Raw genomic sequence first — 26,243 nt, 5'->3', positions numbered from 1 at the left:
TTCTGGTGGCTTTCTAGGCTGCTCTGTCTCCCCCCCCCACTGCCTGCCTTTGAGGGGGTGAGGTGGCACCAGGTGGGGTTCATGGTTTCCACCTGATTCTTGAAGCCCTGAGCAAGGGAAGGCCCATGCTGAAGTCACCTACCTCATCAACAGCCCCCAACCATGGACTGGCCTTGGATCCTGGAGGAGAGCCCCTCCCTTCCTGAGAGCCCCAGGGATCCCTGCCAGAGATAAGGTGCAGCCCTCTGGGGGAAAATTCACTCTTCTTTCTTTAGTATCCTTCCTGCCTGGAGCATGAGCTAACCGTGGCTGCCACTCCTCAGAGCTGTCAGGAGACCAGTCACCTATACACCTACTGACAATGTTTCCTGGGGTCCCGTGAAGAGAGGCGTTCACCCCTCCTGTCCCCGCCCACCCTGTGCAGAGCCCTTTCCATTGTGTGGATAATACATCTGGAAAAGTTCAGAGATCCCAGGATAATGCAGTTATTATCACTGGCTAAAAGGGAGAAGGTTTCTAGCTAGAATAGGGCTGGTTTTTTTTTTTTTTTTTTTTTTTTTTTTTAGATTTTATTTATTTATTTGACAGCACAACCAGGGGGAGCAGAAGAGAAGCAGGCTCCCCACTGAGCAGGGAGCTGAGGGGGGGATGTGGGGGGCTCAATCCCAGGATCCTGGGATCATGGCCTGAGCCACCCAGGTGACCCTAGAATAAGGCTGCTTTTGTCACTTCCCTCACTTTTTAAGCACAGAAAAGTTGTGGCAGCTGGGGACTTGTCATTGTTTGGTGCTCTCTGGGTGTCCCTCCGAGGAGAGGGGTCTGGGTACTCTCCCTGGATCACAGTGGGGCTAAGCACCGAACACATCCTTCTGGGAGCTGCCACTCCCTAACGTTTGGGGTTTTTAGAACTTAAAAATCTTTCCAGTCAGCCACTGTGCCACGAATTTTACACAGTGGACTTTTCCACCCTCAATGTGGATCTGCCTCCCATTTTCCCGATTGCAAAACTGAGACTTTAGAATCAAGGATGTGTGTGCTGGTTTGCCCCTGCTTCACTCAGCCCTTCCTTCCTCCTCCTGCTGGAGGCTGGAGCAAGTTTATTCATCTCTGTGGTCCCTTATCTTCCGAGTTGGGCTAAAGGCGGCAGGTGCAGGGATTGGCCAAGGGGATCACCTCAGCTCTCCTGGCTGAGTCACCGCTGGGTCACCAGCCTAGTAGCTGACAACACAGAAAGGGCCCTCCCAGGGGGGACTCCAGACCGGGCCGATCAGAAAGTGAAATGTAATCTAGAGCCTGTTCTCTCCTGGAAGCTTGTTTGTCTGAAAAAATTTCCCTCTTCAGCATCTGGCCCTGTTTACATATTGTGGAGGTAAAGGGGATCATAGGAGATGTGCCTCCCCAGAGGTGGCAGGCTAAGTACTTGGCAGCCATCAGACCTCACTTGGGGTGACCTGGGGTGAACCCCAACCCCACTCCGCCCCAAGTTGATCATTTGTAGAATCAGTGCTTTGGACTGGATTTTCTAATGTGCTTAGACCTCTAGTCTCCAAATTTTAATAATTCAAGATTTATTTTAAGCAAAGTCTTCACTTAAGTGGTGCCTGAAGTTAGCTGGACTTTCCTTCCAGAAAGCCTTTCCATCACGGGTAGCCTTGCTTCTTGACCCCAAGGCCAAATACTCCCTGGGAGGGTGGGGAGTGTAAAGAATGCTTCCTTCGGGGGCCCTGCAATTTGCTGGCAGCAGTGGTACCCTCTCGGCTTTGGTCTCATCTGTTATCCGTGGTCCCCTTCACAGCCCCCTCCTCCCAAAAGCCAATGGCACCGGGTCACCTGCCATCCTGGAGACAGGCTGCCTAGGTGGGAGTCGCGCCAAGACCAGCTGGAACATATCCACCGATGGGCAGCTGGAAGAACACGTATCATCTGGGCAAAGCTGTCAGGGCAGGTGACCCCTATGTTCTATCTAGAGCCAGCCTGGCTTCTCTAAAGATGCCCTCCTGACCTCTCCTCCGGGATGGCTGAAAAGCATCTCAGCCTTAGAGTGGCCAAGCTGCACTCCTGAATTTCCTTCCAAGCCTGCTTCTTCTTCCTTCTGTACCTCAGTAAAAAAAGCACCACCATCCCTCAGTTGTTCAAGCTCCAAATGGGGATTTAATTCTTGATTTGTCATACCCACCCGGCCCGTACATCAGCCAATCCACGGGTTTTACTTCCAAAATATATTCAAAGTCTTTCCACTTCTCACAGCTGCCCCACCCCTCCCATCGATCTGAGCCATATCATCTCCTCTGGTTTCCTGTAGTAGTGTGTGCGCTTCCACTCTGGCCCTCTACACTTCCATTTGCCACATAACAGAGAAGTGGTTTTTTTTAAAAAATATAAATTAAATCCTATAATTCTCAGGTTTAAAAACCTCGGAATATCTAAACTTCTTAGTTGGCCTACAAGATCATAGAGGCTTGGTCCCTGCTCGGTTCCAGCTGCCCCATGGCTCTAGCCACTCACAGAGGGCTGCCTCAGGACCATCACACCTGCTGTTTCTGCTCTCTAGACAGCTCTGCCCCCAAATCTTCGGAGGACTCCAGTGTTTCTTGTCATCTAGGATTTCTGTTCACCTGTGTGACCCCTGTGATCATCCGATCTACGTCATTTAGCTACTAGATTATTTCCTTCATTATTCATCCCTTGCCCAACTCCTTGCTGGAGAACGGAAGCTCCGAAGGGTCAGGGTCCGGGTCTGTTGTTCTTAGCGTCTGGAGCAGAGCCCCACGAGTAGTATTTGTTCAATGAATGGATGAGGCAGGAGTGCTTGGTCATTCGGATAAGGGATGAAGGTGAGCCAGTGTGGGAGAGTAAGTGTCAGTCGCAATTTGGCCAACAAAGCTGGCTGCCTCCACACGGCTATAGAGGTGGGCGCCCTGGATCGGAGAGGTCGAGGGACTCGGCCGGGCCGCCCAGTGCTCCTGAAGAGTAGGGCTGAGACGGCAGCAGGCCCTGGGCAGGGGGGTTCGCAGCGCTTTACCTGGCCCCTGGGGTGTGTGGGGGCGGTGGGGGGAAGGCGTGCGGAGCGCTTTACCTGGCTCCTGGGCGGGGGGTGGGCGTGGGGGTGCGGGTGCGGGTGGGGGTGCGGGTGCGGGTGGGGGTGCGGGTGGTGCGGAGCGCTTTACGGGCTGCCCGACCGCTGACGTTGGCGCCCCCTGAATTCCGAGGCTTTGGGGCACAGGTCGGTCTAGCCTGCTGAATTAAATCTCAGTCTTTGGCTTGGGGAGGATAATCAGAAACGTGGCCTAAGGTGCCGTGCCCACGGGAGAGCGGAGGGGGGCGGCGAGGGAAGGGCTGGCGACCCGCGCTGTCCTCCCGGGCGGGGGGACCCTGAAAGCAGCCGAGCGGCTCGCGCCTCGCGGGTACCCTCTGGCGGCCCCGCCGGCCCCGCCCTCCCCTCCCGGCCCCGCCCCTCCCCGGCCCCGCCCCTCCCGGCCCCGCCCCCTCCGCCCGGGGCGGTGCGCGCTGACAGCGGGCGCGCGGCGGACCGGAGTGTTTGCATACAAAGGCGGCCGCGCGCGGCGCCGCTCGGTGAGTAGACAGACGCCTCCGCGCCGCCCGCCGCCCGCCGCCCGCCGCCCGCCGGGCCGGGGCCGAACCGCGGCGCACCCGGGCCGCGAGCGCGCAGGGGCCGCAGCCTCGGCGGGGCCCGGCCGGGCGGGGCGCGGCGGGGCGGGGCGGGCGGGACCCCGCGGGCCGGTGGGGTCGCGCGGCCGGGCGGGAGCGGGGTCGGGGCCGGAGCTCGGCCCCCGCGCCCCTGGCGGGGAGGTGGTTCGGGGGACGGCGGAGGAGCAGCCCGGGGCCCGGGCGGCGGGGCCAGCATCCCTCGGGCCTTCCGTCTCGGGGCGCGCGGCTGACCTTGACCCCGGGGCGGCCGCGGGACCCGGGGCGGGGGCGCTCCCTGCGGTGCGCCCGGAACTTTTATGGAAACGGCGCCGGGGGCTTGGGATTCTTGCTCTGCAGCGGAGGAAACTGAGGCCGGGAGAGGCCGACCCGCGCGCCCAAGGTCACAGCTGCGGGGCGGGCGGCGGGTTGACCCGGGTTGGAAGCCGGTTCTCAGCTTACGCTTTGGTGCCTCCGGGGCCCGGTCTCCGTGCCCCTTTCCAGCAGCCCAGGGGGTGCTAGGCCTGCTTAGTCCCATCCCCTGCCCCTGCAGAGAATGTTATTTTGGGGGAAGGACAGGAAAATGCAGGATGAAAAGTAGTGGTTTGCAGCTGACTCGGGGCGCCGTAGCAGTAGCACTGGCGTGTGGGTAAGGGGGCAGGTGGTTTACGTGCACAGTTGCCGCTGGGGAAAGCAGGTGACCACCCAGTGTTTGACCAAAGAACGGGAAACTTCCGCTAAAACGACTGGCAGATGGACTCAGAGTTTTTTAAGCCCTCAGTAGTCCCCAGGATAGTAGGAGTATTTTGGAAAAATGAGAGCTTGTAACAGTTTTGTTTTAATTTGAGGAATGGCATGATGACTGTGACATTATTTATCTGTTGTTCTATAATTTGGGTCTTAGGAATTAAAGTAATCGATTGAGGAATGGGTAGTAACTGAGAAGTAATTGAGAAATGAACACACACTTTTTTTTTTTTTCTTTTGCCCCAGAAATGTGGGAAGAGCTAAGAGTTTGCTTTATGGTTCTGTGTTTTGATAATTCCTCATACTTGTCAAGCATTTTTGTTTATGGACGGGAGTCTTGGAGCTCTCCTTCCTGTTTGTATTGAAGGGCTGTGTAGTGACAGGGAGCCAGGCCGGGCCAGAGCCCTGAACCTGAACTTCGGAGGTCTGGGGGCCTAGGCTCCCGTCCTACCTCTGCTTGAGCTTGCTGGGGGCCCCTGTGCAAGTGTGTTAACCAAATCAGGTCTCATTTAGCAAAATCTCATTACTCTGGTAAAGAATATGCTGGGAGGCACAAACCTACCTGCTGAGTCTTGTTTCGCTGGAGAGAGCTTGAGGGTTCCTGGCGGGGGTGGAAGGGGAAGGATCTCTGTGTTCTGGGGGAGAATCTCAGGAATGACTGAGGAGAGTTCTCCCTGGATGGTGAGGATGGCCGGCCCCGCCTGGCCCCAGGGAGGCCTGTGGGCCCAGCCCTTGCCCAGTGAGCTGCCCTCAGAGCCCTGGACCAGAGGGAAACAGAGGGCAGGAGATGGGAAGATCTTTGAAAGAGGTCACCACGGGCCTGCGGGGTGCTGAGGCCAGTGTTTTGTAGTTACACTGGCCACTTAACCGCTGTATGACATGGGCCAAAGACTTAAATTCTCCTGCGCCTTGGTGTCTTCATCTATGAAGTGTAGAGATGATCATACCCATTTATGAGATTATTGTAAAAATTAACTGAGATATACAAGAGATATACAGGGTCAGTGACTGACTATGGTGGTTTTTGTTTTAGGGAGGAGCATGGGGTACCAGGGAGGAGGGCTCTTTGTAGGGTCAAGACGGTTTTGCCCAACGCTGGCCCCTGGGTTGCAAATCATCACTACGGGACACGCCCCTCCCTGCCACCCATCTCCTATCATGAACTGGCCTTTCCTGGACCCTCTCTCTTCTAGGTTCAGGGTATACAAGACAGACAGATGGGTATGGGTGAGGGTTGCGGGCCGCTTCTTGAAGGGGAGGCCTGGTGAAGGCGGGAGACTGTATCAACTGGAGTGGCTTTTGGAACATTTTTGAGAAACACTCGGAAGGCCGGTGTCCAGCTGGGACACTGAGAGGCTGGTGCCTTGACCTGTGTGCTGCTCAGCTTCCTCAGTGTGACCTGTGCTGGGGGTGGGGAGGGGAGTTGGAAGCTGTGGAGGTGCTGAGGAATCATGAGGTCCAGAGGGACAAGTGGCACGCTGTCAGCCCTGGGGGGCGAGCTCCCTGGGAAGGTGAAGCCACACTCTATAGTTTCATTGAATTCCGGCTCAGTTTATTTTGGGACAGGCCCACTCACTTACAATTGGGGTGGAATTTTGTGAAAAAAAGGCAAGGCCCAAAGTGATTCTTAATTTATGGAAGACTCCAGGTACCTGTTTGCTGGCCATTTATGAAATGGGAACTTTCTGAGCTGTGAGTGGGGGGCCCAGTATCTGCTTTTGGAGCTGGTGGCGGGTCTGGCTCAGAGGGACCCCAGGGCCCAGGCCTCTGGACTAGGGTGCCCCAGATCCCCAAAGGCACCCTCTGCCTTCTTCCTTCCTTCCTGTGTCCTCCTCACTTCCCTGTGCACCTCTTCCTCTTCCCACGTCTTCCTCCTCCCCTCTCCCCACCTTTTTTTTTTTTTTTTTAAGATTTTATTTATTTAATCATGAGAGCCACAGAGAGAAAGAGGCAGAGACACAGGCAGAGGGATAAGCAGGCTCCCTGCAGGGAGCCCAACGTGGGACTTTATCCCGGGTCTCCAGGATCAGGCTCTGCACTGAAGGCAATGCTAAGCTAAACCGCTGAGCCACCCGGGCTGCCCCTCTCCCTACCTTTTATGCAGCAAACGAGAAGTAAGACATGAGCATCCAGCAGCCCGGGCTGGGCCACATGCAGTGCAAGCTGGAGTGTGGTGAGGATGAGTCCAGTTGTGCACAGAGCTCCGGGTCTAGGCATGGGTCGGCGTCTGTCAACCTGCAGTTTGTGACCTCCTGGTCATAAAAATCCATTTGGCTGGCCCACAGACATTATGAAAAAGTGAAATAGAAAAGAAGATATCAGCTATTGTTTTGGGAAACCTGTTTTAGCTGTGATGTGTGTGTGAGACTGCACGCTCTAGAGGAGGGTGGGCGGGCAGGTGGGTGTGTTTGGGAGAGTGCGTGGGTGTGTGGGCAGGGGCTGCACAGCCACAGGCTCTGGCTTCCTCCTGGCCCACAGCAGCCACCACCGCCTGCTGGGGAGTGGCTCAGGCTGGTTGTGCCATGTCTGCTGCCCAACTGAGAGGTCAGGGTGGGGGTGGGGTGGGGGGTAGGGGGGTAGGGTTGGGGGGCGGGGAGTGAAGGGCCAGGGCTCATTCTGGAAGGGAGCAGGGGCCTTTTCATGCTGGGGATCACGGCCAGTCTTTTAACCCCCTTACCAAGTTCTGTGATTCTTTCAACAACTTAGAATTTTTTTTTTGCTAGTACTAAATGCTGGGGCTTTCCAGAAAAAAAAAAAAAAAAAAAGTCACAGGCTGTTAGAACAGTCATGGCGCTGTATCAGCTGTCTGTTGCTCCCCGGTGTGATGTCCTCTACATTGCTCACCGAGCTGACCGCAGATGCTGTGATGGAGACACACCTGTTTGCTAGCTGCTTCTGGGACACTGAGGACATTTACCCCTTGCACCTTGTTCCCAGAGATCCCATATCTCCTTGGATACGTGTACTTTCTCTTTTTGGTGAAATCTTTCTCTGCATTCATGGGTCTCATTAGGCATACCCTTTGTTTTACGAAAGACAAGAAACAAGCAACAGAAGTCATGGGATGACAGGGCACAACTGCCGAACATAGACGTTCTCCTTGGCAACTGCTTCTGCAAAACAATTTCCTGCCAGTGAATTCTGCATAATAATCACAGAATTCTGCCCAATCTCGGGGTTGCCTTTGGGCTCAGATTTTTGGGCCAACAGAAATGTATTAGCACCCTATGGTAATAGGAGCACACCTCTCTGATATTTCTGTATTAATTTTAGCCTATAATGTTCTTTGCCCCTGTCTTTTAGGGAGGGTGCAATTTAACTGAGGCAAGAGCCTTAATTCGGAATCCGCGAGTCATTTATGACCACAGGATTAGCACGTGCCTTGCATTTGGCGCCTGTACTTTGACAAATACTTTACATATACCACCAATCCTGTGAGGTGGACAATGCTAATCCCATTTTATAGATACGAAACTGAGGCTCAGATTAGTCATTGGCTCGTGGTCCCAGTTAGTGGGTGGCAGAGCTGGGATCTGAACACCTACCATCTGCCTCCAGGAGAGTCTGCATTCTTCTCCTCTGTGCTGTAGGCAGCAGTCTTGAACATCAGGTGATGATAGTTAGCCCTTCACGGAGTGCTGGGGTGGAGGGGGTGGGGATCCTAGAGAAGTAGAAGTCACAAAAGCACGACGTTCTTTTTGACCAAGACACAAGCCTGGACAGAGGGCACTTGCAGGTGTGTAAAGAGGGGATGCAAGCCCTGTGCTCTGTTAGTGAGTTAAATAGTTAAGAGCCAGAGGACAGGCATCTAACCTAGAGTTGTTTTGCTCAACGCATTGGCCGCCCTGTAGTGTGGATGTCTCCAGCCCTTACTGTCCAGGCCTTTTGTGCTCCTTGGCAGGGACCCGGGAACAGTTATCACATGGGATTATGAGATCCGAGCGTTGCAAAATCCCATCGCTGGAGGAGCTGAATGGTCACCCTCTGACCTTTCTGACTGAGGCAGGAATCCTGCCGTCACCCCCTCTTGTCTTGTTGACCAAGAGACCCCGACATTCAGCAGGCCAGAGTTTTCATCCCTCACCCAGTTCTCTGAGGCCATTAAAAATTCATGTTAAAGTAATAGGCACGCATGTAAAAAACAAAAGCCAGAGCCAACGCTATGGACATAGTAATGGTGAAAGTGAAGGTCTTCCCAGGCCTGGTCCCCGGGGCTGTCAGCCGGTGGACCTTGTTTGGTATGTAAATCAGACCAGAATTTTTTGTTTTGTGCATCTCAGAATATGTGTAAATATAATCCTTAAAAAAAGGATTCATTTTATCAATATTTTTGTACCCTTTCATTCAATATATGCCTTTGTCTATTTAGTGGTTGTGAAGCTACCTCTCCCTGTTTTCTGTTTTTTTTTTTTAAGAAGATTTATGATATTCTGTTACATGGTTTCCTTTTTTGTAATTTTAAGATTTTATTTATTTATTCATGAGAGACACACAGAGAGAGAGGCGCAGAGACACAGGCAGAGGGAGAAGCAGGCTCCATGCAGGGAGCCCGACGTGGGACTCGATCCTGGGTCTCCAGGCACATGCCCTGGGCTGAAGGCGGCGGTTCCACTGGGGCTGCCCTGTTACAAGGTTTTTTTTTTTTTTTTTTTTTTTTCAACCAGAGTCCTATGGATATTTAAATTGTTTCTGATTTTCCCAATTACAGTCAATGGGCCTTGACTGTCTTGTAACTGGATCTTCCGGTGGTAGGATTGCTGGGGTAGAACGGGCCAAATATGACAGTGCCCCAGTGCTTACCCCATTTATTATCCACCAGCAGTGGGTGATGACTTGGTTTCCCCTGCTGTCACCAACCCTGGAGTTTTTATGAAATGCTCTGAGTTTAGACCATCTGAGAGGCCTTGTTTTCGTATCTTACATTATGAGTGGGGTTGAGTATCTTCTCATGTATCATTGACCGAATGGACTTCTCTCTGGGAACTCCCTCTGTATTTTGCCCATTTCTTCTATTGGGTTAGGGTGGGGCCATCTTCTGTGGACTTAAATATTGTAGAGATGGGTGGTGGTAGCAAAAACTGCAGGCTTATGAACACCATGGGCTTTGCATTTTGGCAGAAATTCTAAGAAAGAGTTTCTTGGCAAGTTGCGAAATCCAGAGAAAGATTCTGTCCATTTGGGGTGAAAAGCTGATTTTTTCTGTTGTAATCACTAGGCAAGAGGTTATGAGACCTCCATTCCCTCATCTTGACAATGTGTTAGCGGTGCTACTCTTCCAGAACCATACAAGATTGGGCCAACCCATGCTTTTGTGCATCTGCTGTGTGCCAGGAATTGTACGGATTAGCTCCAGTGTGGGCACTCCTGCTGGTGGTGGCTGCGGCAGTGGTGGCTTGAAGGAGGAGAAAACACCAGGCCTTTGCTCTCTTTCCAACATGGTAACAGCCCCCTCTGCTGGGACACACTGTCCACGCCTCCGGCCACACCCTCCCTCCTGCAGGACCCCCCTGGAGCTGGCTCTGCCCGTGCCCAGGTCCTGAAGCAGCCAGGGCTCTGTATTACCTGCCTGCTTAATTCAGAAAGAGCTGTGGTGGGGGAAAGCTTGGGCCAGCTGGTTTTTCTGCTTCATCACTTCTTCAGGAAGTACTCGTCTGCCTTACAAGCTTTCTTAGAAGCATCTCAAGCTTTTCTAGTGAATTTTCTTATTTTGGAGGGGTGGCTGTTTCCTGAAGCATTGCTGGCCTGCCAGTAAAGTCCCCGAGTGCCCAAGGGTATTGAGGAACACAGAAGTTTTCTCTTTTGTTTAAGGAGCTTGTCTTAGGGCCACATTCAGGACTGTGGAGCTACTGCATGGGGCAGCTGGTGGGTTTCCTCGGTCCAGAGCTGGCTGGGAGGGAAGCGCCTTGCCCTCAGGTGCGCTGCCCGTGGGGCAGGGCAGAGGGGAAACGTAGGTATACTCGATCTTGAGGCTGGTATTCCTTTCTCTGCCTCATGCTGCAAACACGTCATACTTTTTTTTTTTTTTTTTTTTGCCATTTACGTGTGATTTATCCCTCCTACCAATTGATAAATCAGTTCACGATGCTCTGAAGAAAGACTTCTTTGCTCTTAATACAAATTGCAGGAGGGAAATACGCTGCTTATAAACCAATTTCATTTTCTTGCAAGTCTTATTAGTCGTTAGGCCATTTGGAGGGATTTCTTAGAAATTGTCTTTTAAAAATTTTTCCCTAGTGCTTTGGCGGAACACCAGCTCTTACCCCATAACCTTCTGGGTGAATGTGATCTCAGCCAGTCCCAGGAGCAGTGTGATGTTTGTGTTCTCAGAGTTGGTCAGATTTGGGTCCCAGACATGGAGACACGTGGAGGATGTGCTGTGAGGAGAGGTGCCGGGGGTGGTGGGTGGAGGCCCCCCACGCGTCCCTCTGAGGCCTGGCTGGGATGCAGACAGTGCCTGCCTGGATGTTAGGGTACCAGGGGCAGTCACGTAGCTCTCCTCCCATGCATGGCCTCGGGACAGCCGGGAGAATGCAGAATGAGACACCCGGGGGGCTTCAAGGAGCAGTGGGGAGAACCCCAGGGAGGCAGGGTAGTTACCCACCTGTCCTCGGAGGCAGCTTGCAGATATTTAATGTAGATCAGGATGAAAAGAGGGGTACAGGGGAGAGTTGATCCCTGAGTATTTAGACTTTACTAGTAAAATCTTTGCCCTTTCTCTGAACTCAGGAAGAACGAGCCCATCTCAGGGCTCCTGCTTTACTTTGGTGTGCCACCTGGAGATGGCAGGGGGTGGGCTGGCTTGTTCCAGGGCCAACTGGCAAGTACAGGCCTCTCTCCGGAGCAGGCCGACCAATTTCCAAACCAGACACTAGCTTAGGAGGAAGAAATTTCCAGTAAAATGCACCTAACGGATAATTTTGGCCTGACCGCTGGAGAAGTGAATTTATTTGCACTTACTGTGCTTTCCACTTACCTGCATGTGTAATTTCAAGTCTGGGTGTGCTGCCCTATTCGTCCATCGGACTGTCAAGTCCTACAGGAGGTTTGGAGGCTTGTCGCAATATTGGATACAGACTGAACCTGGATTCGGATGCTGTCCCACCCCTTTCCTGTGTTGGGACCCTGAGCAAAGTTACATAAACTCTAAAGCTTGGTTTTCTTCTCTGCAAGATGGGAAAATTATACCCACTGCATCATTATGACCAACAAGTAGTTTAAACTCTGTTATTGTCACCACCTGGGCAGTGTCCCAACCTCCGTGGGAGGTGCAGATGGGCAGTGGTTTGTGTCACACTGGCTCGCTGCTGTGTTACTTTGCCTACTGTTGCCCGTCAACTCTGGATGTTTAGAAGCTTCCCAGATGTGCTTCTTTAACCCAAGTAGCCGGCGGGCTGGCCCCTGACAGCTGAACGGGCCAGTGGCTGTTGGCCCTTGAGAGCAGCTTGTTGTGCATCCGGGTGTGTTCCTGGAGCTGGAGGCCTCACCCCAGGCTGATAGTTGGGTTGGTTTTTCCAGTCCAGAAGCTCCCGGATGTCCCACAGACCCGGATTCCACGGGGCTCCTCGCTAAGCACCTGCCGTGTGCATGTTTGCGTAGACACTGGGTGAGTGGCAGCCTGGTTCCGGGGAATGATGAATCATTCGGAGGATGGAAGTGCCAGAAAAATCTCCTGACATAAAGGAGGCTGTTGTGACCTTTTACCTTTTGCTTTAGACTTTACTTCCCAGGGGACCCTGAGGTGGGGCCCTGAAGAGGGTGTGAGTCCTTGTGGAAACACCACGTTGAGAGCCCACGACGGAGTCTTCTTGGTCTCATGGTTTCATCATTTCCTCAGGGAGGTAGGGGACGCTGAGGAGCGTTTGCCCCCTGCTTTCCAAGGGCAGAGACCTTTTCTAGGCATCATCTTGTGACAGCTGGTAGGTCCCATCAGAGAGGTGTCCATACCTCACTGCCCCGCACATGGCTCGCAGATTTTGGAGGAGGACGGTCACATCCTGGTGGTCTGACCCCATTTCGTGCAACTTCTGTTTTTCAGACTCTGACCCTTTATGTTTCATGACCTGGTTTGGTTTATTTATTTTTTTTGGCAAGAAAAGCCTTACGAGCTGGTTATTTAAACTGTGTTTGCAGCGAATTTCATTTGGGGCTTTCTCTTTATGAGTTTTATGTTCTTGGAAGAAAACAGTTCCCATTCTTAATTTCTCCTGGTTTTTACATTTTAGCACCCTGCTCCCCCAACCCCCCCCTTTTCCAGAGTTGCCAAGCTGCTTCTGGGGTGGTGGGTGCACCTTGTGGTCTGCACATCTGCAATTTTTTTGTGATGGGACAAAAAGCCCCAAACAAATGCCTTTCTCCAACCCTCAGTTTCTTGCTTGGGATGGAGGCTTGATTTCCGGATGTTGCTGTGGCCAGGTCACAGAATCATGAACTTTGAGCACCACTGGGTTCCTGAATTCCCTCCACAACCCTGTTGCCCGATGGTGGTTTAGACTCTTTGTTGAGACCACCGTTGACGGCGAGCTCACTCGTCTCATGAGTCAGCTCTCCTTAGAAGCTTGGTCTCCCAGACTGTGCTTTCCTCTCCCCCGGCTCTGGAAGGTCCTCTCTCTAATTCTGACTCCAATTACAATCTGTGATCGTCTAGACAGCACCGGATACCCTGTTCACATGTGCTGAACATTATTTAACATTTGGACCTAAATGATTGCCATCTGTTTTGCTAAAGCCACACGGCTAACTTTCTTCAACTGGGCGTCACGCATTTATACCAGTTTTGTGCACCGAGATGGGGAGAGACAGCACCATGTAGACGAGAACAGGGGAGTCTTGGGCTTCAACCTGGGTTCCTGCGCTCCCCGTGCTCCTGGTTGTGCTACTCTGAACATCATGCAAACCTGGTGCCCTGGGTTCCTCATTAGAAATGGGGCAGTAATGTTGGTTTTGAGTATGATGCAGGGTTGCTTAGATTTTTACCATGTGAGCTCACTCACATGAAGGTTTTCTGTGCCTTGTGAAGTGCTGTACAGATGTAGTGTGGAGGTTTGCGTGGCCCTTTACCTGGGATTCACTTGGTGATATGTTAAGGGTTTGGAGCATAAACACGGGCGCTGGGTCTGATGACTTCGGAGCATTCTTTTCTCTCCAGAGTGGTTGGTGGACACCCACTGTAGTGTTTCAAGCCCACTGGCGTCTTTCCCGTAACCGTCGTGTTGTCCTCCTCACCTCCAGTGATTATCCTGGGATTCCCGGCCGTGGTGTCAGGATGAGGCCTGCTTACCCAGGTGGCACCTGTGGCTTCCCCGAGAGCCTCATGGGAATAAGGATCGGCCTTGGGGACAGAAAGTTAGCCTTGTACAGGAGTAGGTTGGTTTCCTCAGAGAGCCTGGAATTGTGTTTCATTTTGGGTGTCCTTTCGAAGAGGAGTCACAGAGGTTAGCCTCTGCTCAACCTCAAGTATAGTTAGGTGGTTTTTCCTAGCTCTGTCTCATTTCCTTATTTCTCTTTATGTGATGAGCAACTCACTGCTCTTGAAACATTAGTGGACTGTGCACACGCGTGGGGCCACGACAGTCCTGAGGACCTGTCTGTGGCCTGGAGAGGTGGAGCCCCCCTCTACAACATATGCTTAGTCCTCCCACCACCCACTGCTCCATCCTGGCTCCCCACACTGATCCTCAGAGGGCCCTAAGCTTCTCTTAGCCCTGGCCCCTGACTCTACAGCATACATTTGTCCTAACGCAGGATGGAGCCAGCTTTGATGCTGTGTCCTCTGTTTCCATTGTACCAGTGGAAAAATGTTCCAGACCAATAAAGCATTTTCACTTTTGGAAGACCATCACCATGTGGATTTAATTCAAGTAAATCATCCCAGAGGTACCTAGCTTCATAGACAAAATAAAATAAAATAAAATAAAATTCGGATCCTGGCAAATGTTGAAGAATGTAGTCAAATACAGCTTGAGGAGTAAAGAAACGTGGTGGTGTATGACTGCAGACATTTCCTGGGCCCCTGGGATGGGCCCGGCGCCTCGTAGAGGGGCTGGAGCCCAGAGATGAGCCAGCCTCCTCCCTTTCCTTCAGCGGAACAGACCAACTTGGCTGATGGGGTCTGTCCAGCCACCTGACAAAATGGCAGCCCATATTCATCCACTGCCTTGGATGGGAAGTCATGTCATTCACTGAGCTGGAGGGCTGAGGAGGAGGTTCAGCTCTCAAAAAGTGAGTCGTTTTGGGTGTGTTTATGGATGAGGTACCCGGGACAACCAGGTGAGGACCTGGAAGAGGCCGTGTGAGATGCAGTTTAAGGTGGGATTGTAGAACTCCTGCCGGACACTCAGTTCTTATTTATTTATTTATTTATTTATTTATTTATTTATTTATTGACTATATTTGTTGGAGAGAAGGGGGGGTGGGAGAAGCAGACTCTTTGCTGAGCAGGGAGCCTGACATGGGACTCAATCCCAGGACCCTGGGATCATGACCTGAGCCCAAGGCAGATGCTTAACTGACTGAGCCACCCGGGTGTGCTGGACACTCTGTTCTTAAAAAGAAGAGGTAGAAAGAGAAATAGAGGTGAGACTTAAGATGGGGCTTCTGAGGGTTATATTCACGGAGGCAGTTTTGCAGTCATTTTGACCTTGGTTAAGGTGGGGGCCATGATCTGTCAGTGTTCTCAGAGAAGGGGAGAAGAGAAGCACATGTTTAGAGGTTGCCTACCAAATTACCATTTCATTTCCCAGGAGCAAACCCACAAAATTAAGGTAGAGAGGCTATTATTTCCTAGGGAATGTGCTTTTGATAACGTTCTAGTTGAGAGGACTGGAAAGGGAATTAAAATCGCTTTTATCCACTTGCCTATCAGTTGAGTAGAACAAGCAATTTCTGGATTGACAGTTCAGGGCCTTAACCTAAAATAACTTGAATCTTCGTATTTGATGGTTGATGCAATTCGAGTCGAACGTACTGTTTATTATGAATGTTGTAAGCAGAATCCTAGGTGGGAACACGCTTTTGGATTTTTACGTTCCTCAGTGTTTTATCTATTTGTCTCTGAGTACTGTAGTAGTTTCTGACTCAGAGAAGAATACCTGGAGAGATGGCATTTCCAGGAGATGCAATAGCCTAAGAAAATTGGCCTCAAAAAAGTCTTCTGGAAAACTAGAAAATAACACATTAAAAAAAGCCCACATTATTAAGTCAATATTATTATAATATAAATGTAACAATGATTATATGTAAGTAATATATAATGTAAATAATATATAATATAAAATCATTTATGATATAATTATATAAACATATCATATAATCAGTCATATAGTAATCAAAATAATTAAAATATGTTATATAATATGATATAATAATATATCATAATTATATAATTATGTAATAATATATATATAATTAGTTGTAATATAATGACATATTTTATATATGTGTGTGTGTTGACAAGTTTCTTCACCTCAGAATTGGTCTGAAAATCCACAGCACAGTTTTGAGAACCCTAATTCAGCCAGAGGGTATTTGTGAGGTTTGGTTAACTCTCCTTGAAAAGTTCTGAAATAGGTTGGTGGCATCCTGTTTCATGATCCATGAAGCCCTGTCAGGGGCAGCGACCACATCTTGGCAATGGTGGAGACTAAAATCAACAGATTCAAAAGTAATTTGGTATGTGGAGAGTGAAGAGGAAAGCCCTTACCTCAGGGCTGTTTTTATTTATTTATTTATTTATTTATTTATTTATTTATTTATTTATTTTTATTTTTAATTTATTTTTTATTGGTGTTCAATTTACTAACATACAGAATAACCCCCAGTGCCCGTCACCCATTCACTCCCACCCCCGTGGATTCGTCTGCATTTGGTTTGTGCTTTGCAGGCTGTACTTCCGGTTGCTCTGGAGGTAGTTACGGCCTTTCTTCCTCACATCTTCCCCTCCCTGCCGGGGGTCCCGGGTCTCAGTGAACAGCAGGAGACAGCAGGGCACGAATGAGATTCAGGGGTGCGCACCTCGGGCTGGTTTGCGTGGCTTCGTATCTGTAGGAAAATCCCATTAGCTTCTTCCTTGAGTCCTTTACCTCACAGGGACCTGAGGAAGTGAAACTGGGAACTGGGGCTCAGCTGCTGTGGCCTGGCATTCTTTCAGTATTTGGCCAACACTTGTTAGAAGAAATCTGGGGAGGGCAGAGATGAAGAAGAGCCGGGCCTGCCCTCAACTTACCTGCACCCCTCAGCCAGGCCTGGGGTGGACTGGGTGCCCCCCGCACCCTGGAAGCCCATCCTGTACCTCCGGGCCCAAGCTAACAGTACTCGTCTTCCTGCCTACCTCATTCTTCCTCACCCCCTTTAAAATCGTGGTAAAAGACATGTAACATAAATGATTATGATCTTGATCATTTTTAAGTGTACAGTTCCGCACACTTCGTGTAAGAATGTTCGCACTGTTGTGCCACCATCATCACCATCCAGCTCCAGCTTTTGTTTCATCTTGCCACAGGAAGCTCTGTGCCCGTGACACCAACCCCCCTTCTGTCCTCCCCACAGCCCCTGGTAATCTCTGTTCTGCTTCCTATTTCTACAGATTTAGGTCATCGGGGTGCTTCATGGGAGTAGAATTGCCACATGTGGTGTTTGTCCCTTTGTGATGGGCTTATTTCACTTAGCATGACGTCCTCCGGGGTTATCCATGTTGTTTATAGAACGTACATCAGAATCTTTTTCCTTTTTCCCACTGGCTCATAGCCCATTGTAAGTCTGTACCACATTTTGTTTATCTCTTCCTTCCATGGATGGACACTTGGGTGGTTTCTACCTTTTGGCCATGGCGAGAACGCTTCTGTGAATGTGGGTGTGTGAATATCTCCTTGAGACCCTGCTTTGGGTTTTCTTGGATATATATTTGGAAGTGGAATGGCTGGGTCATATGGTAATTCTATTTTTAATTTTCTGAGGAACTGTGTTCTGTGCTGTTCCATACATAGCGCCGTGCCATTTTGCATTCCTACCAACAGTGCACATAGGTTCCAATTTCTTCCCAGCCTTGCCAACCCTTGTTTCTTGCTCCTCTGGAGAGAGTAGCCATCCAGGTAGTCTCCTTGGTAAAAGATGCTCGCTCGGTGGTCAGCCAAAGCAGCCCCTGTCAATGTTGAAGTTCCCCGGGAGCGGATTGCTAGGTGGGGCCGTGACCCTGTCATTTGTTCAGAATTATGGAACAGATGTCCTGCTTCCAAGGGGGAGGTGTTTTCAGATTTGCAAATAAGCTGTTCAATAGAGGGGGTAGCTAAAGATACGAAAGCACCTTCCGAGTATTTGTGGTGGGAGAATTATACCGGGCCAATCCCGTGGCATGCACACAGGGAAGATCCTAGGACCAGGAATCGGGAAGTCAGGGTCCGCCTCCGACTCTGCGAAGGTGGGGGCGCTGCCTACCACTTCCCCTTTGTGGGCTCATTTCTTTTAGACGAAGTTGTTGGAAGAACAACCCGGGGTCCTGCCACCTTCAAAACTTCTGATTCTGCACAGTAACTTTGAATTTGCTCACTGATGGCAGGGGAGGGCAAGGGAGCAGAGCAACATTTAGCTTGAATTATTAAAGATGCCCTCTCAGGCTTTCTCTTGGGGCGGTCGGAGCTGGAATTGGATCTTGCAGGTCATCCAGGCCGACGTCCTCGTCTTACAGATGAGGAGCTGGGATGCAGACATGTGCTAACACCATCCAGCTCTGAGCTTTCTCTTTATTGTGGCTACAACATGTTGGCTGGTGGGTCCTCTGGGGCCACATGACCAGTGGCAGGGGTGCAGGCCTGGGTTCAAGCCTCACTGCAGGAGGCGGTCACCTGTCACTCAGGACCAGTGTGGCCCACAGGTGAGGGCGATGAAGTCGAGAGGGGCCCCGGGGGTTGGGGGGAGGGGGACTGTGGAACAGAAAAGGAGGTGGCTTCTGAACCCAGGCCTGTGATCTTGGGCATTTGCTTCATTGCACCTTTGCTTGTCCTTAGTTCACTCGTCTCAAAGGCCTCGTCCCTGCAGCGTTGTGGTCAGAGTCACTCGAGCATGAGGTCATGTGGAAAAGATCTTAGAAAAATGTTCCTACTGCTTGCATTGAGCTGCAGGGTTAGAGGGTTATGTGTCTCGGTAAGCACCATCTGTTAAAATCTCCATCGAACATTGATGTGATTTTTTTTGGTAAAATGATTCCATATGAGAAGTATCAGGATTCCTGGTGCCTGGCTGGCTCAGAGGTAGAGCATGCCACACTTAATCTTCGGCTCATGAGTTCCAGCCCCACAATGAGCATAAAACTTACTAAAAAGAACCCCAAAAACAAAAACAAAAAAGGAAGGAAGTATTAGGCTTCGAAGGAATCCTTTTTTGCATTGTTCTGTCTCCTCTCTCCTTTTGCATGTTAGCTTGCCCGGCTACATAGAAATTGCACGGTTTTCTTTTTTTACGTACATTAGTGGTGGGAGCTGGACCTGGCGTCCACCACATCCAAAGGCAGCTGGCCTGTGTGCATCTCTGCACATGTTCACAGAGGGTCCCCTTGTCACTCGTCTGAGGAAGACGAGCAGTATCAGTCCACAGGGCATCATATAAAATTATAAAACGAGCCACTTAGGCCTTTTTTTTTTTTTAAGATTTTATTTATTTATTCATGATAGACACACACACACACAGAAAGAGAGAGAGAGAGAGAGGCAGAGACAGAAGCAGGCTCCATACAGGGAGCCTGATGTGGGACTCGATCTCGGGACTCCAGGACCTCATGCCTGGACTGAAGGCAGGCACCAAACCACTGAGCCACCCAGGGATCCCCCACTTAGGGCTTTCATGTGTCCTTTTCTTTGTAGTGTTTGGTCATTGCTTTTAGGGCTCTGGCCTATTCTCAGCCTTAAATCAGCAGTTCGTATTTGCCTACTGTGTGCAGGGCTTTTGACCAACCACCCGCAAGCCTCAGTTTCCTTATTTGTAAAGCAGGGGGTGCTAATATCACTTCTGCTTATGTCACAGGGGTTGTGGTGAGGCTTACGAAAGGTAGTCTTTGGCTTTTTAACTTGCAAAGACAAGGCTTGAGCCTTGGCCTCAAGGAGAGTCTGGCTTGGCCAGGTGACGGGAAAGCCACACGGCAAAATAGACACGTCCGAGTGAGATAGTTCACAGAACCAACTGTGGAAACAGGTCAGGGACAAGTGTGCGTACGCAAGGCGGTGGTCGCTGGGATCTTGTAAGGGACCCGAGGTGGGTGTGGGGTTGGCATGGTTCCTCGAAGCCCCATGTCGGGTAGGTGGTCAGTTTGAAGAATCGGGGTGTGATGGTTGGGGGAGAGGGTGAGGTCTTGGGATCCAGCGATTGGAAGTCCCAGCGTGCAGACCTTTCATGCTCGGATGGTGGAGCCGTGTGGCCTCAGGAGGCCACCGCAGTTAGGGGCACAGAGAGGAGAGGGGAGCAGCTTTGAGTGGGGCCCCTGCGTGAGGGCAGCTGAGCTGGGGAAGAAGCGAGCAGGTGGCCCGAGCGAGGGCAGGAGGCCCGGCGAGGCCCGGCGATGGGGAGCGAGTGGCGGAGGAGGGCTGCAGGCTGGCCCTGGTGGGCTGGGGGCCGGGCTGCGGGCTCCGAGTCACATGGGGCCGTGCACCGGCCCGGTGGAACGGGAGGGCGGGCTCCGCGCAGGTGGATGATCGGGCAGGTGGGGACCGGCACCAAGGCGGTGGCGGTGGCCCGAGCTGCGGAAGGAGGGCCAGAGCGTGGCGCCAGCTCCCCACCGGTCCCCTGGACCCCGGCGTCCGGCCAGCTGTGCGTGGCCTCCGTGCCCTGCTCACTGCCTCCTTCCGGCCGCGTCCTTTGTCATCTGCACCATCCATGTCTCCCACCTCCGTCCCTCTCCAGCCTGCCCGTGTGCTTTCCTCATGATGCTTTTTTGAAGTCCTGGGTCCGATCATCATTTTGTCGCGCCCGAGTCTGCAGCGGCTTCTTGCGGCCACTTAGAAAGTCCGGACCTCCCAGTGTGGCTTCCAGGCTCCGTCCTCCCCTGCCTGTTCGGTTCCCTGTGGCGGGCACAGCCCCTCCTGTGGGCCTCTCGTCCCCCTGGTCCCTGCTGGTGTCGTCCCTCCTCCTGGTCCTGCTGCAGCCCCTCCCCGGCTCCCCCTCCGCCTCCCTCGGCTGTGGCCCTTCCTGTCTACTTAAAACACACGTAGCAACGCTGGCATAGAGATGCTCATTCCTTGTGTTTTACTTTTGTCTCCTTTGTGAGCCTGTGGGTCCCTTCGGGGCATCAGGACTTTGTCTTTTTTATCTCTGTGTCCCCACACCAGGCCCTTGTAGAGTAGACGCCCGGATGTCTGCTGACTGGCCTTCAGCCGATTAGCTGACAACCCCGAGCGGGGCCTGTGTGTCGCCTGCCGCCACCGTGGGGCAGAACCACGTAGGCAGACAGAGACCAGGATGGAAATTGTTCAAAATAAGTCATTTATTTTCCTTTTCAAGTTAAAAAATGGTCGTTTTTTTCAATTAATATTATTGAACCACCTACTCTATTTGGCATGGGGTGGGGTGGCTAGATAGTAAGAGATATAAAATACAGTCTCTTTTCTCAAGAGTCTTAAGATTTTGTTGTAAAACTGCCTGTAATGGCAGAGCAGGGCCCGGATGGCAAAAGCTGCTGAGTGCCGTGGACCCAGCGGGCAGAGCCGGGTGCTCACTGAGATGGGGCTTCCTGGGGTTTGTGGGCTTGCTGGCTGGGGTGGGGGTGGACGGGCAGGGGTGGGTGTCTTGGAGCCCATTCCAGTGGAACAAAACGATTTCAATAGGGTGTGCAAGTCGAGCTAGTGTAACCATGATGAGTGCATTTGGACCGGCCCCAGATAGATGGCCTTCTCTGAATTAATCGTTCCTGGGTCTGTCTCTGTTTCCTAGACTCAAACCATGAATTACGTCGGGCAGTTGGCCGGCCAGGTCTTTGTCACCGTGAAGGAACTCTACAAGGGGTTGAACCCTGCCACCCTGTCTGGATGTATCGATATCATTGTTGTTCGCCAGCCCAACGGGAGCCTCCAATGCTCTCCTTTCCACGTACGCTTTGGGAAGATGGGGGTCCTGCGTTCCCGAGAGAAAGTGGTAAGAACAAAGGACCCGGTGACCTGGGGGCAGGTTCTCTTTTTAGAGAAAATCATCCTGTTTCTGTCTTCAAAGATTTTATTTATTTATTTGAGATAAAGAGAAAGAGAACAAGCAAGTAAGTGAGCATGAGCAGGGGGAAGGGCAGAGGGAGAGGGAGAGGGAGAAGCAGGCTCTCCCTGCTGAGCAGGGAGCCTGAGGTGGGGCCTGATCCCACGACCCTGGGATCAGGACCTGAGCCAAAGGCAGATGCTTAGCTGGCTGAGCCACCCAGGTGTCCCCTGTGTCTCTGTCTTTAGATAGAGCTTTAGGTCTCTGGAGTTGTGGCTTCGCCCTGGAAAGGGCCGCTCACTGAATTGACAGGTTCTAACTCGAATTGTGTTAACTTATTCCAAAACAAATGGTGGGTAAAAGTCAACTACTTATTAAGCTCATGGGGTTGTGTGAGTCAGAGATTCAGACCAAGTGCAGCAGGGATAGTAATTCCTTGCCTCAGCTGGAAGATCGTCTCTACAGATGTGCTGACTCACATGGCTGGGGGCTCCTGGCTGGGCTCTCAGCTGGGGCTGTTGGCCAGGACGCCCCCAGGTGACCTCTCCATGTGGCCTGGGTGGCCACACAACATGGCAGCTGGATACAGGCGATCATCTAAAGAGGAAAGGAGCCAGGGGGACCCTGCCTTCTTCTGACCTGGCCTCGGAAGTTCCATAGAGCCACTCTGGTAGTGCTCTGCTTGCTGGGGCAATCACAAGCCTTCCCAGGCTCAAGGTCGGGGGGCGGTGAGGGCAAATAGACTCCATTTCCAATGGGTTGATTGATTCCCATGGATTGATTGGAATTATGAGATCATAATCACGTGTGTGATTAAAAGATGCTTATGTCGAGACACGGCATCTCCCGCGAGGTTTCCTGCTTTAGCCAAATGTGTTTTTCCTTCAGGTTGACATAGAAATCAACGGAGAATCAGTGGATCTGCACATGAAATTGGGAGATAATGGAGAAGCATTTTTTGTTCAAGAGACTGATAATGATCAGGTAAGGAAGGCTGGGCGGTCAGGGTTACTTCCTAGTTTTGAATTTTGAGCAATGCTTATCTAGAGGACCCAGCGGAAGTTTGTGTGGAGAAGTAATGCTGGTGCGGGGCGGTGTAGACCATCGCAGCAGAGAAGAGTGGCTGTTTACCTGTACCAGGGATTGTTGAGCCAGCCCCGGTGGGTGTGTGCTGTGTCCACACAAGACTCAGCAGTCCTGGCCTGCTTCCGCGTGCTCACTGTTTCCAAGGGGACAGTAACCGAATCACATCCGAGCTGTTGTCCAAAGCATACAGGATATACTGGTGTGCTGAATCTCAGGGCTGAATATTCTAATTTTTATTTAGTGAGTGGCCAAGTCACTTTAATTTTTTATTGTCAAAAAATATATTTTTTAAGATTTCATTTATTGATTCATGAGACACACAGAGAGGCAGAGACACAGGCAGAGGGAGAAGCAGGTTCCTTGCGGGAAGCCTGATGCAGGACTGGATTCCCAGGACCCCGAGATCACAGTCTGAGCCAAAGGCAGATGCTCAACCAGTGAACCACCCGGTGCCCCTGTTTAAAAAAATTTTAACAGCTCTATTAAGATATAGTTTATGTACCTTACAATTTATCTGTGTCAAGTATACAATTCGGTGGTTTTCAGTATTGTCCTAAGATATGTCACCATAGTCAATTTTAGGACGTTTTCATCACCCCAGAAAGAAACCTTGTGCCTTTAACTATCACTTACCTATCCCCCATCCCCCACCCTGTCACCTTCCTGAGTCCTAAGCAACTACTCTTCTACTTTCTCTTTCTCTAGATGTCCCTACACTGAACTTTCATGCAAATACAATCCTACGTCTGTTGTCTCTTAATGCCTGGCTTCTTTCACTTCACACAGCATGTTCAGGGCTCATCCATACCGTAGCCTGGGTCAGTACCTCATTCCCTCGTAGGGCTAAATAATAGTCCACTCTCTCTGTACTCCGCCCATGTTTATCCTTTCATGGGTTCATGGACATCTGGTTGTGTCTACCTTTTGGCTATTATGCATAGTGTCGCTGTGAACGTTTATTCATGTATGAGTTTTCGTGTGGACATGTGTTTTAATTTCCCTTGGGTATGCACCTAGGAGCAGAACTGCTGTGTCATATGGTAACTCTGTGCTCAGTGTTTGAGGAACTGGCAGGCTGTTGTCCTGAGCCGCCACACCATTTCACGTTCCCACCAGCACTGCGTGAGAGTTCCGATCTGTCCACATCCTCATCAGCACCTGCCATGGGACTGCGATTCTGGCTGTCCTAGTGGGTGTGAAGTGATGCTGGTATTGATTTGCCTCTCCCTGGAGACTAATGATGTTGAGCAGCTTTTCAGGTGCTTACTGGCCATTTGTATGTATTCTTTAGAAAAATGTTCAGATCTTTTTGTAATTGGGCTTTTGTCTTTTTATTATTGAGTTAAGAGTTTGTTATGATTATCTCTTCACTTTCCTCATGGTGTCCTTTAAAGCACAAAACTTTTACATTTTGATGAAGCCCAGTTTATCTGCTCTTTTTTTCTTTTGTTGCTCCTACTTTTGGCGTCGTATCTAAGAATCCTTTGCCAAATCCAAGGTCATGAAGATTTATCACTATGTTTTCTTCTAAGACAAACCTCTCTCTCTCTCTCTCTCTCTCTCTCTCTTTCTCTCTCTCTCTGTCTTTTTAAAATTAAACTCTTTCTTTCTTTGAGAAAGTCACCTGGAAGGGATCCTATGGTGTGATCCACTTAGGCTAGTTTCTTTATGGGAAGATAGCCTGATTCGAAAGGAATAGCTCTAAATAGCCCTAGGCTCTAAAATGAACACCTGTAGTTTTAGATTCAGAATGAAACCGTCCCAGGTTCTTCTAACTTTTGGTCTCCCCAGAGGTATGACTTTATAGGGGGACCAGAGTCCTCATCCTGTGCCCTCCATCTAATGTAATTACCCCGTGGCCACTGGGGGTCCCTGCTCATCTACCCTTTATCTCTCTGTTCAAAGGGAAGGCTCTGAGAATTGTTAATTTGTAATTATTAATTCTTTCCATCTCAAATGGATACCTGCATTTTAAATTGCTATTGTCACTTAGTTTTGGACAGGTTTTACGCAGTGAGAGTTGAAGAAGCGTTTTGGGCAAGGTCGCCATGGAAGCTGCAGGGCAGGGGGCCTGTCCTGCTGGCCTGTGGGCGGGATGGGGCTTCGGGGGCCAGAGTATGTTCTTCCCCTTATGGTTGCCCCTCGCTACCCCAGAAGGCTGCTGGAAGTCAGGGAAGCCTCTTTCCCTCATCACCAGATTGCCCTGGGATGCAGTCTCCCTCTTCTTGTGGATGTCTGCCCCTTCCCTGTCTGGTCCGTGGACACTTCTTTGCTCTTGACCCCAAGGCAGCACAGTCTGCTTTTCTTTGTTTGATCCACTGAGCAGCTGGGCGAGATGACCTCGCACCTCCCCGCCTAAGGCTTGGTCTCTCAGGTGTTGATTTTATACCTGCAGTGCATTGGGTGTGCTCTAAGCCACTGTCATGGCTCGGAGGGGGGTGGGGGTTCTCTTTCTCTCTTCTCTTTAATGTATATTCTTTACTTCTTGTTACCAAGTGTCTCGTAATAAATAAGTCGTTGAGAAAGTGATTGTTATAGTTTTTTAAAAACTGGCCAATCATTATTAAACAAACTTAAATTTGACAAGTTATATGTTTTTTTTCCTTTTGTTGGTAAGAAGAGAGTCAGTATCTACTTAATTAGTGGCCATAGACCTGGATGTGCTCTGGTGTAGGCAAGCATTTGGGATGGGGTGCTGTCAGCTGTATTTTCTTTTAATTGCTATCATCTTAATTCAGTGCACATTAAAAAATGCATACTCATTCTCTTTCTTTTATGCACAAGCACATGCACACACACACACACACACACACGCATGCACATACCCCCCTCCCTGACACACATTCCCCTCCACACTGAAATGCAAAACTGAGTTCAGTTTCCAGTTAATGTAATGCCTCAAAGCTCATTTTTCCCTCTTTGCTTTGGATATTTCAAGCACAGTTGACTTTGGATGGCCTGAAATCACAGATTACCTTGCTTTGTTACAATTACAAAAATGCAGGATTCAGTATAAAATGGCATTGAGTTCATTGTTGACACTGTGGTCAGCTGTCAGACCTGGTGGCTGTATGTCCCTCCGCAGTGGCTGTGACCCTTGGTACCCTCCCCTGTGTGGCCCTCCCTGAGGGTGTTCAGGCTCCTAAAGGAACCCTGGCTGCCTGTGGCACCACCCTGTTCCTTCAACCCAGATTAACGAGACTATTGGAAAAATATTTTCTGCCCTTTAGGAAGTGATCCCCATGTACCTGGCCACCTCCCCGATCCTGTCGGAGGGAGCCTCGCGCATGGAGTGCCAGCTGAAAAGGAGTCCTGTAGATAGGATCAGAAGCCTGGACCCCAACACGTCAGCCCAGGCCCTGCCTCCCAGTGAGGCCCCTTCGAGCGGCTCTTTAGTAAAGAAGAGAAGGAAAAGGAGGAGAAAGTCTCAGCTGGACACCCTGAAGAGAGATGACAACACAAACACGTCTGAGGATGAGGACATGTTTCCCATAGAGATGAGCTCCGACGACCAGGCTGACCCGCTGGACAGCAGTAGGTAAATGTGCACGAAAGGCAGGACCTGCGTCAGGGTCGGGCGCCTTCATTCTTTGAGACGATTCTAA

The 26,243-nt window shown here is 50.8% G+C and overlaps 1 protein-coding gene across 10 annotated transcripts in view; it reads left to right on the top strand.

Annotated features, from left to right (window-relative positions):
* Window positions 1-26,243, top strand: part of LPIN1 (lipin 1) — a 131,503-nt gene that overhangs the window by 56,368 nt on the left and 48,892 nt on the right. For 7 of the 10 annotated variants that reach the window (XM_072771046.1, XM_072771048.1, XM_072771051.1 and 4 more), the window contains 3 exons: window positions 21,301-21,501; window positions 22,441-22,536; window positions 25,869-26,176. In XM_072771046.1, coding sequence (XP_072627147.1) covers window positions 21,301-21,501; window positions 22,441-22,536; window positions 25,869-26,176 — 605 coding nt within the window. Of the gene's footprint in view, window positions 1-3,499; window positions 3,574-3,885; window positions 4,049-5,770; window positions 6,566-8,855; window positions 9,025-21,300; window positions 21,502-22,440; window positions 22,537-25,868; window positions 26,177-26,243 lie in introns of those variants that run through there. The other 3 variants (XM_072771053.1, XM_072771054.1, XM_072771052.1) reach the window with 3 other exon arrangements.

This window comes from Canis lupus, chromosome 12 (assembly GCF_048164855.1).
Source record: "Canis lupus baileyi chromosome 12, mCanLup2.hap1, whole genome shotgun sequence".
In the NCBI taxonomy this organism is placed as follows: Eukaryota; Metazoa; Chordata; class Mammalia; order Carnivora; family Canidae; genus Canis; species Canis lupus.
Note: the sequence above shows the minus strand (reverse complement) of the source record. Positions and strands in the feature narration are given on the sequence as shown.